General features: G+C 35.5%; 1 protein-coding gene across 2 annotated transcripts in view; it reads left to right on the forward strand.

The window, feature by feature from the left end:
* The window catches only part of LOC148941969 (jmjC domain-containing histone demethylation protein 1-like), a 123,168-nt gene that overhangs the window by 101,992 nt on the left and 9,117 nt on the right, over positions 1-12,059 (forward strand). For both annotated transcript variants that reach the window (XM_089102881.1, XM_089102880.1), the window contains exons 14-15: positions 4,468-5,778; positions 9,993-10,236. In XM_089102881.1, the coding sequence (XP_088959007.1) occupies positions 4,468-5,778; positions 9,993-10,236 (1,555 nt within the window). The remainder of the gene's footprint in view (positions 1-4,467; positions 5,779-9,992; positions 10,237-12,059) is intronic.

Below are 12,059 nucleotides of genomic sequence, written 5' to 3' on the forward strand. Positions count from 1 at the left end.
CTTTCAGTTAAAAAAACTTGTTTTTTTATTTAATTTTTGAACGTTTTTAAATTAATTCAGGTTTTGATTTTGGCTCACCATACATGAATAATCAAAGCAAAATTTGCATATTAATTTTATTTTTATTTGGTTAGATGGCTTCCTCGAAAGTTGTTTAATTTTATTTACGAACGTTTTTATAAGTAATAAATATACGTAACTTGCGAATAAACGTACGTAACAAACTTCTATATTCACATATTATAATACGTATATTAGAGGGTTCGCAACCTAGTCAATACCTTGCTCTTGACGCTTAAGTTTGAATTTTGTTCCAATTCTTTAAAAATGACCCCTTAATCACAAAGGCCGTTAATTAGAATAAATAGCTCTTATGAAAGTACTAAAAAAATCTTTGGCGTAAAAGCGAGGTATTGACTAGGGGGTTAACCCAGATCATATACGTAATAATTTCTGTTCGTTTTCAGTTTTGATATTGCTCCTTACTTTCAGTTGAAAAACACGTTTTTTTTTTTTAATTTCTGATCGTTTTTTTTTTAAATAGGGCTGGGAAATCCGGCGCCCCCTTCACAGCAATGTCCCTTCCCCCTTGAAAACTTCCTCCATGGAAAGATCCTCCCAATAATATTTTGTGTTTCTATTTTCTTTATTAAAAAAAAAAAAAAAAAAAAAAAAAAAAATTTCGTAATTATTATAATTCGTGGTTTGTTCTCCCGGGCTTAAGAATGAGTTGTGCTCAAAATTTTTTAATGTTTGTTTTTATAGTGTACAGCTTTATCATTATTTATTATCATGATCATATATGCTGCGTACCTTCTCAAAATAAATTTAAAAACAGTATAGCGGAAGGGGTGTCAAAAGCAAAAATTATTTTTATATGTCTTGCTTTCTCTTTTCCGTCTCAATTTAACGCGTGGAGTTAAGGGTAATTGTCGGAGGTAAGTTTTCACCGGAATTAAAATGTATAAAGGATATTTCCATGTGGAGGGGGATTTCTCCATGGAGGTGGGGCCAGATTTCCTGGCATTATTTAAAAAAGATCATAAATTAAATAAGAAAAACAAGTTTTTTCAACTGAAAGTAAGGAGCAACATTAATACTTAAAACGAAGAGAAATTATTACGTATATGAAGGGGGTTACCCCTCCTCAACACCTAACTCGTTACGCTAAAGTTTGAATTTTGAACTCCTGAAACACAAGGGTCGTTTAATTAGAACAATAAGAAGCTTTTTTAAAAGTACGTAATAAACTTATCGTAAAGAGCGAGATGTTGAGGAGGGGGCAGCTTCCTTCCTGTACTTAATAATTTCTTCTTACTTTCTTACTTAATTTCTTAATTTTACTTACTTCTTACTTAGTTGCTCCTTACTTTCAGTTGAAAATATCTATTTTTTTTATTTAATTTTAATAACAAAGATTCATTTCGCGATCGTCTGGATAATTGAATCGAACTCTTAGCAAAGGCAGTTCCCAAAATCATGCCTAAATAGGAGCTATTCCTGTGACCATGATGCAGGAGTGATTTTTTAGGTGGAGTTTTTGCCCCCCCTGGTTCCTCTGTATTTTTACGATTGTTGCCCCTAATTTAAATTCATTATAACATTTCTTTCCATCCTGAAAAGATTGATTTGGTTTGGCAACTGAAGTTTTAAAGTCCGTGCGTTTCATTTGTATAATATCGTATCTGTAGTATCCATGTCCAGCTTGGAATTCGGGATTGACGAAGAGCCAATGTGACAGACTTGGGAAGATCATAGTCACAGCAATAGCAGTAACTAAGTAAAGAACGAACTCTAGCCTATAGTAACCGGATGTTTAAAACGTATTTAAAAAAAAGGCAAATGAGAAAAAATCGCCATTTAAAGCTGATTTAAAAATGGTGACTTATATTTCGTTTAGTCTTAATTGTAATATGTTATTTTGAAAACAAATTTACACGAATTTCGAAAAAGACCCTGAAACCACTCACAAATGGCGTCAGATCAAAACGAAAGTACACCATTGGAATCACCATTATCGAAAACCCATAGAAGAAACTTACAACTCTACCTTGAATAACAAGGAAAATCACTTTTTTGTGACTATGGGTAGCACTGATGTTTCCTTTTTTCTTCTTTTCTTTTTCGTTACTGCTGGTGGGGCATCGAACATCATCAGGACCTATTTAAGGCCCATTTGAAAGGAAATTTGATGTCTAATGCTTTTATGTACGTATTAAAACCATTCTATTAAAATAAAATGCAATTTTTGACAAAAATTCAAAAAAAGAGGCTTAAAAATTGAACTTGGACACAAAAATCCTCTGACAATTGTGGACAGGATTATATCTATAGATTTGGGCTAAAATGTTTACTGTTAGACTTGATACTAGACTCCGACAAATGAAAAAGAATAATTATAATATACCCAGCTTCTACTAGGGAGAGATATGTAGGCAGGGAGAAACAGCGAGTTTTCTTGTAAAAATTTTATCAGTAAAAAACTTTCTCATTTTTACTGGTTCTAAAGTTCACGCATAAAAACCAATTAGGTTTCCCACTTTAATATGGTTTAAAGCTAATCAGGCTTTTAAAAATGTGTCTATCTAGAAATAAGGAACAATATGACTGGCTTCTGAAAATTCGTTATAAAAGTGAAGCAATTGAATTAAAGCACACTTTTTAACACGGAAGTATAGAACCATAATCTCTCTTTTTTTCCTCATTTTCTCTCTTTTTCTCGAAATTGGTTATCGACAGCAATCGGTAATATCGAGACAACGGTAATCTCTCTTTTTTCTACTTTTTTATCTTTCATTTACCCCTTATTTTACTCGGAATTTAATGAAATTCGCTTTGGGAAATATTTAATGTTTGATTTATCTTGTTTCACGGATTTATTTACTTGTGTATAATTGTTGTTCAGTTGATTTAACTGTGTTTGTGACATACCTGCGCTAGTTCAAGTCATTTTGCTAGTAAAGCAGCATTCATAGTTTTCTCAAATTTTTATGTAATTCTTCTGATTTTTTTTACCCTCCCCCCCCCCCAGATATGAGTTTTTGCGTAGGTGCTATCTATAGCTTATTTATCTATTCTCTTTTTCTTCTGTGTATAAAAACGGTGATTATTTAATTTTTTCTCATAAAGCTTCTTTGGTTGCAGCGATGGCTGCAATCTAGTAAAGAGCGAAATGGTACTATCATAAATCTCTGTGGTTGCAAATCCCACTCCTGGGGCTTACAATACTGCTACTACTACTAACAACTCACCGCAGCACAAAGCAGCCTGAGGCCAACACAGCTACCCACGCTCCTCCTCCATCCCAATCTATTCAAAGCCTCCCTTTTTACACCCTCCCACGAAGCCATTTCCTTTAAATCTTTCTTTATGACGTCCTCTTACTCCAGACAAGGACGACCTTGTTTCCGTTTAGCCCGAGAGGGTTGGCCGAAAGAACAATGTTCGGCAATCTGTCATCCTTCATCCGCACAACGTGCCCTAGCCATCTCAATCTTTCTTTCATTATAGCCTTAGTGAGCGGTATTGAACCACGTTTTTCGTATAGCCTATTGTTTGAAATACGGTCAGTCAGCCGGGTAACCAGAACAATCCTTAAGCAATTTCTCTGGAAAACATCTAGCAAATCTTCATCCGCTTTTCGAAGCGCCCATGCTTCAGAGCCATATTTGACTACTGTTATCACTGTAGCTTCAAATATTCTAATCTTGGTTTGCAGACTTATCTTCCTGTTCTTCCAAACTTTTTTTTAACTGTGAAAAAATGCCCTGAGCCTTGACTATTCTATACTTTTAACATATTCACTGCTCCCACCATCTTTACTAACAAATCGTCTACTGATTAACAGAACTAAATGGCCGTCCTACAGTGCCATGTGGCAGTGTATTTTGGGTTTTCTTTAATGGAAAGTTTTCTTTAACAATGGATTTTGAAAGCCGTTTCTTTAATTGAAAGCTGAGAAGAATGAAAAGGGTACTATTCTAACCCCCATGGTTGGAAAGCCTTATTTGTGAGGTTTATGATGTCCACTCTTATATTGTTCCTCTCCCAGTCCTGAAAACTAAGCTTTCTTGCGTTTTTTAGACTTAAAATCGTGTTTTAAAGTTTATTGTTTTCCTGGATGGTAAAAAACTATTGAGAGCTTAATGAATTATCCTTTTATTGACTGTAGACCGCTTAAAGATTTTCTTGTTTCTATTCCTATTTTTTGGCGTTGGCTTTCTGTTTTCGTTAAAGCACTATTTTTTTAGAATTCTACAAGCACAAGGAAATTTTACAAGCAAGTTCTTTAAACAGTTTTTCAAACATTTTGCATAAACCGCGAAGCAGTCATTTTGTTCGTATTGACTTTCAACTTCGCTCTTTACTTTCATCAGAAAACTTTTTTTTTAATTGGTTCTTTGTTTAGAAGCAGAAAAAACTTTTCTTGTGAGAAATTACAAAATCTTCTTTTTTTCTTCTCTCTAGGGAATGTTTAAACTACCAGACCTTAAAGGAGTTAGCAATGGCGACAGGTCGATCGATACGCCAGCCAATAGTTGTTATACGACCAATAACAGACCGGCATATAGCAAATCTCGAAAAATTGGAAAAGGAGAAACAAGAAGACGAAGTACGAAAGAAGAAAATAAAAGAACTGGAAACGGCTAGAGCTCTAAAACTCAAAGAAGAAGAAGCCGAAAAGCAAAATATCAAAATCAAACGTGAAGATGAGAATGATAAAGGTGACACGCCACAAAGAGTAACACGATTACAAGCTGAAAGAGAAAAGGTTTTTAACACGAGAGTAACGCGTGGGAAATCCTCACAGAGAACCGAGACACTAACCCCAGAAAAGAATAAAACTAAAAAAGGAAAAGAAGAAGAAGCAGATATAAAGAAGAAACAGAAAGTACAAGAAGAGACTAAGTCAAAAGGGAAGCATAATTCATCCGAATGTAAGAAAAGGGGCCGTCAAGAAGAGAGAGCTTCTGACGCAGAAGAAGGGCCACGCCGTTTAAGAAGTTCCGTTTCGTCAAGTCCTTGCAGCTCATCAGAAAGGACAAAAAAGCGAAACAAGAGCGGACAGAATCTACCAAGTCCACCTAAGTTGACACCCGAAAAGTCAGGGAAAGAAACTCCTGAAAGTAAAGGACATAGAAAGGTAAATGAGAACCAAATAAGTGTAGAAAGCTCAAAAGGAAAACTGCGCAGCTCAAGAAGTAGAAATTCATTTGCTGATTGGCAAACTGAATCAAGTATCAAGAAAGATTTATCGAAAATTGAGGATAAAGCTACCAAAAACGAGATTGAAAATCTAAAGACTGAAGTTAACAATGAACATAAAGTTAAAGAAGAATCAAAGAGTGACGGTAATGCAGTAGAAAAGAGAGAAGTGTCAAAGAATATTAATGACGAGAATGAAGTTAAGCAAATTTCGAAGGACAATTGCGAAACTGAAGGAGACACAAAAGAAATACGTGGATCGCCTGAACTAAACAAAAGTGGAAACAAGGGCTCAGAAAGTTCTGAGTGGGACCTCAGCCCTCCTGTTCTTGAGAAGCAAACCCCTTTTCATACTGAAAACCATCAAGAAGGAGGTAGTGATCGGGTTAATCAAAATAGTAGTTTGACCGATGTTTATCAGTGTCCAGAGCTATTGCAGGGGGCCCCGTTGCTGGCAATTGAGGGAGTGAAAGAAGAAGACCCCGGTGTTGAGATTCAGATTCCAAATTTGGTTCTGCCCGAAAGAAATAAACAGCTATTTGAGAATTACGATGCTCTGAATTGTATTTTCAAGTAAGACTTATATATTATTAAATTGAAAAAACAAGATTTTTTTAACCAAAAGTAAGGATCAAACGTTAAAATTTAAAACGAACAAAAATTTTTACGTATATGAGGGGGACTGCCCCCTCCTTAATACCTCGCTCGTTGCGCTGAAGTTTGGCTTTTTGTTCCAATTATTTAAAAATTGACTCCTGAAAAACTAGGGCCATTTATTTAGAATAGTAAGTTGTTTAAAAGTCTTAAGCAAAAACTTTAGCGTAAAGAGTAAAGTGTTAAAAGTTTTATTGTTGCTCCTTACTTTCAGTTGAAAAAACTCTTTTTCTATTTAATTTTTTAAAATAATGTTTGGAAATAAAGCTCACCTTAATGGAAATTTCCTCTCCCCGCGAAAAATTCCTCCACGGAAAAATCATCCAACGTCCGAAAAATCCCTCCGATCATCCGCCCCGGAAAAATCTCCCTTCCCCAAAAACTCGTCATCAGTTCAGTTATCAGAAGGGGTCAAATCTCGACCAAACTTGGTTGGGAGTAAGACCAAGTGCCCTAGTAGTGGAAAAAGCCTTCGGCCTTTTCTTAGCTAGAAAAAGAACGAACCCGTGGGAATTACGCAGCACAGTTACACAAATATGACATGATACCTAATATAACATCTTCTTGTATATAAGGATGCATATTTTATGTAAAAAAAAAAAACTGATTTCATTCTTAACATTACGTTTGTTAATTACAGAAGGCACGGCATATAGCGATTAACATTAAAATGAACCATTAAACATCTCCGTCTGATGTTCCAGTACCCTGCTAGCAGTGAAAAAAAAAACGAAAAAAAGGTTCTGGAATTATTTTTTCAGAAAATAGAAAATTAATATGATGAAATGTTTTGGATATTTTATTCGTTTTTATCAAGTCAAAATATGTCAGAAAGTAAAAAAAAATAATGCAGTTTTTACTGGCAGACCTGTTTTATCAGCTGTGGAGGTGACAATGGGACGTGATCGTCTATTAATAGGTTGCCGCTACCGCAGCAACCCTGACGAAAGCAGTAACTAATTTAAAACGGACACCTCATTTATGCTTTTATATTTTGTTTCTGGTAAATAACAATCGATGAAGCTCCACAAGATTGTCGAAGTGTTCGTGGTAACAAACTGTAAGTAAGGAGCGTTGCGGCTCAATAGTAATCAAAACTCTAAGAAATAACTTTTTATAACAATGAATACATCAAAAGAGTCGAATTTTGATGCTCATTCAAAATATACACAATTCATCAAGTTTGATGCTACCCATCAAAAGTAACGAGCCTGAGAAAATTCACCCAATTTTTGGAAAAAAGAGGGGGGGGGGTACTACACTCAAAACATCAAGTGATCCTAATTTAAAATCACACCAACAGGTTCAGTATGTCAGAGAACCTTACTATAGAGATTTCAAGCTCCTGTGGAATTTTGCATTGTTACCAGAAGTACTATCACGAATGCATGTTTATTTGTTTTATTTTTTTGTCGTTTTTTTTCCCAGGGGTGGTTGTACCAAACCAGTAATCCTAGAAGATCGAGAGAGGGCTCATTTTATCAGAAATGAAAAGGTCTAGTCCCCCTTTTAAGTGAACAAAAATATTGGAGGTCAGCTAGCCTTCCCTCCCACGCCCCTTTTTTCCCAAAGTCGTCAGATCAAAATTTTGAGATAGCCAATTTTCAAGCATAGTCGAAATATCTGATAACTATGTCTTTAAGAATCACTTGCCCACCACCAGCCCTCGGGGAGGGCTGAAAGCTATTAGCTTTACCCATTGCTTACATATAGTATTTCGAACCTTTTTTTCGTTTTTTTTTTCACTGATTGCAGGGTACTGGAACATCACACGGAGATGTTTAATAGTTGATTTTAATGTCAATTGCTATATGCCGTGCCTTCTGTAATTAGCAAACGTAATGTTAAAATGAAATTCGTTTTTTTTTTCATAAAATATGCATCCTTATATACAAGAAGATGTTGTATTAGGTATCATGTCATAATTGTGTAACTGTGCTGCGTGATTCCCACGGGCTCGTTCTTTTTCTAGCTAAGAAAAGGCTGAAGGCTTTTTCCACTGCTAGGGCACTTGGTCTTACTCACAACCAAGTTTGGTCGAGATTTGACCCCTTCTGATAACTGAACTGATGACGAGTTTTTGGGGTCCCTCTCTCCTCTGCCTGCCCAATAAAGTTCAGATTTTGCATTGTTCCCCAAAAAGCCTAACTATTCCATTAGCTCTTTCATTCTAAGAATTTACTTTAAGAAACCAATCAAGTTTCTTTAAAATTCAACAATCCCTTCTGGGAATGTGCTGATAGAAATATCAGTCTCTCCGCAAAGGTCGAAGGGGGTCCCGACTCCAAGACATATAATTAAGGCACTAGCTCCAACTTCCCTCAAAGTTTAATTTTGTTCACTAAATTTTTACACATTTCAAAGAATTCTCCACCAAATTAGTTTATTGGCATACTGACTACACTTGAAGGTAAATTGAAGTTCGAGCTACTCTATAGTTATGTAAAGTCTAAAAATTGCCTTGTTTTCGGAAACTCTTGGTTCTGTTGTGAACACATAAAAGACTTAAATCCATTTACTGGGTTATCTTTCCTTCTGATAAATTTACTTTCTTTGATATTTAGCGTTAGCAGCAAATACAGGGAAGAATGTATCTTCCCTGTCCAGGTAGTCCTGACAAAAGTCCGGGTAGACTTTTATGTTTTTTTTTCATTTTTTCCCTTAACTTTTGCTATTTTTATCTGTCAATGCGGTTACAGTCTTTTTGACAATGCTCCGACTGAACACTGCAACATTATTTGAATTTTAAATTTAAAGAATTACAATAAACTGGAAAAGGAATGGGCTGATTTTCAACTACAACAAGGTACTAGGATTTTTTTCTCGTTTTTTTCACCATAATTTACTACACCTGCCCCTGGGACTACTTGGGTAATGTCCAGATAGATAACATCATCAAGCCCAAAATTAATCATCTATTAACGGTTACCACAGTACCGTGACAATTTTCGTCAAAAAAAAAATATATATATAAATATATTAAAATAAATAAAAATAAACAAAGACTACACAAACTATAGTTCCTCATTCTCCCCTGCCAGTAAATACTTCTTTAATATTTTCTTAAATTGCTGTATATGATCAGCCACCTTAATACTCGCCGGCAGCACATTGCAAACACTTGGTCCCATATAGCAAATCGTAAATCCTACCTGGCTACTCTGCCTATGTTCAATCATAAGGTTGTCCATATTTTTACTACTGTACTCATGTAAGCAACTATTACTCTTATAAAAATGAGAAAAAATATCTGGACATATATCATTCCGACATCAATATACAAAAATTGCAGCCTGATAATTCCTGAGCTGTCCAACATTCATCACTCTTAAATTTCTATTGCACCTTTCTGTATCATAAAAAACGTTCACAAATTCTCCAATTATTCTAACCACTTTATTTTGTAAAATTTTGATACGTAAATGTTCTATAATCTTTTGGTATCTGTAGTCAAACAAAAATAATTACAAATAATTAATCATCATGTATACTAATTGAGTTTTAGAACCTACCTAAAATGTCTCCTGACTGCCCATCACTTTATTTTTAATCTTGATTATTTTTTCCAGGAAGTAAGTTTTTTTCACTGTTTAAGGACCAACATTGTTAAAAAATTTCCATATTTTATCCGGAATCATGCTTTCACACTAGCAAAACCTCGCTGGTAAACTCCATGGCAAGAACACGCCCACGTCTATCTCAAACAAGCAATAACCAGGCATTAATTGTGTACGACGAATCCTTATGTTTAAATCAGTATGTCTGATATAATTTTCACCTGTAATGGTACCATATATTTAAATCAGTGTGTGATTTGAAGATTCGTCAATCCATCTTTGAAGATTGAATTCCATAAATATCCGGAGTTAAATAAAAGGGTTAATAAAGAGGATCAATCTACTGGTAGAAAGCTGATAAAGTCCTGTTAGATTTTGTTGTATATGATGATTTGATATGTCTAAAGCAGTACGTGATTTGAAGATATGGTTTTCCATCTTTGAATGTTTGATTCCCTAAATAGACGGATTGAAAAAAAAGTGTTAATAAAGAGGACCGATATACCGGTAGAAATCTATTAAACTCCTGTTAGATTTTCTTTAATTCAGTATTTTTATTCATACAATTTTTTGAAGGTACTTATCCCGCTCAGACCTGACTCAGTGCAGCTACGTCTCTCGTGCCTGGTGTAAAGCAGCAATCAGCCCGAATCTTTTTAAGAAGATATCTGTAAATAATAAAGTAGTGACGCCAGAGATACTGAGGTACATTGTTCGACGCCAACCAATAAGTTTGGACCTTTCATGGGCAGAGTTGAGCCACAGTCAACTCCGTTGGATCATTATGAGAATACCTAAACTCGAAGAGCTTAAACTAGCGGTAAGCTAGGAATGCCTTATATTCTTCATTTAGTGTTACGAACCCCCCCCCACCCTTCCTCCTCAAATAATGAATCAGCTCTAGGCCTCCTTGTAGATTATTATGATTATTATTTGGGGGGACTCTCAAAACTGAGTAAGGGTTCAGACCACAAGGCCTATTGCCCCCATACTCCCCTCCCCAGAAAAATGTAGCACCAATAGCCACTGGACCAACCTTGCCCCCTTACGTTCTGTGTGTTGAGATAGGGCATTTCTATGTCTATTTTTCCCCTTTGTTGAAGAGCCTTCCGTAGTAGTGCCAAGGTGTCTACCATTGCTCTCTCCCATGGCAAGAACCCCACCAGCCAGCTTCAGACCAGCTTGGGCAGACAACATTCGTCCGTCAAAAGAGAGGGTAGATTCACCTACCGCTCGCTAACCATCAACGGCAAGCGACTCTTGATCCTCAGAACTTGTACCTACAAGAAATCCCTATCTCCTACCTCAGATTGCCCCACAAGCGATCTTTTTTGTGCCACGTTCGGTGTTTCATGTGTACGGGGAGATTTAACTCCGGAGTGATTTTGAAAGTCATTGCTGACTTCAATTCATCCAATCTCGGCATCCTGTTTCATGGCAGACACTGGGCAGGACAGCCAGTGACTGGGCAGTATCAGAAATAAGTTGCAGCAGGCCCTTATTTTTGCCCAATATTTTCAAGGGCACCACGAGAAGGTTGTCACCACTACCTTCTATAAATGATTAATATTTTGAGCTTAATTATATACCATATTAATTATATAATAATAAAAAAAAAAATACAAATAGTGTTAAGAACAGTGCTTGTCGCTTTTAAGACAAATACACGAATCACAACACAGCACAAAACTGGGTATAAGAAAATGAGACAACAAAGGAGAAAAATGAGTAATTGAAAAAAAACACATAAATACATTTAGACAGCCGACAAGGTAATAAACAATTTTTATAGAATGGTGTGTTGAAAACTCTGCTCTTGAATATTTTTTTCTTGTGTATATTTTTGTATATATTATTTAATCCCGCTGCCTCTGATGGGGAGCTATTATGACAAATATATTATTGATGTTGCTGTGTTTCCTCATAATAACTAGAGTTAAAAAAAAAAAAAAAAAAAAAAAAAAAAAAAAAACGGATCATCAATCTAATTAATTTATCAGACACTCCAGCCAAAATTCATCCTGCCGTATGAGCTATATTTTAGAGCTGGATTATCTAGGGATGATAGTAAATGTGTAATTTGTTGTAGATGTAATTTTATACCACTTCGGGTAAGAAGTAAGTATTTGGGATGAGTTAAAATGAAGAGTGGTCCTTACAGTTGCCCGATGCATAGAGAGTGGGAGGAAAGTGTGTTGCATTTTCTGGGGAAGTATGAAGGGTTAGGGGTCTTGAGAAAGGAGATTTTAGGAGTGGATGAAAGGGAAGAGCCTTGGATGAGGGGGGGTGTGGATAAGGGTACTTTGCCTGAGGGATCAAGTTTATATTCTCAAATAATGATCATCCTTTATAATTTTATGATTTAATAACACTCCTATTGGACGTCAATGATTTTGACTTGGGGGAAACTTTTTGGCAACTAAATCTAATTCTTCTAATTACGTAATTTTTAAAAGACAAAACCTAAAAATTGTTAAACCTGAAAAAGATAAATAGCATAATGGATGTTTTATATTCATTTTATTATCTGAGAGCCAAAATTTATTGCTCTAATGAAAAAAAAACTAGTTAGAGAAAAAAAACACACAAAAGATGTTAGTGAAAGCGACCAATTGATGTTGCTATGTCGATTCCGGCTAGTAA

This window comes from Artemia sp. Qi Xiang Cuo, chromosome 17 (genome assembly GCF_049724085.1).
Source record: "Artemia sp. Qi Xiang Cuo chromosome 17, ASM4972408v1, whole genome shotgun sequence".
NCBI classification, from domain to species: Eukaryota; Metazoa; Arthropoda; class Branchiopoda; order Anostraca; family Artemiidae; genus Artemia; species Artemia sp. Qi Xiang Cuo.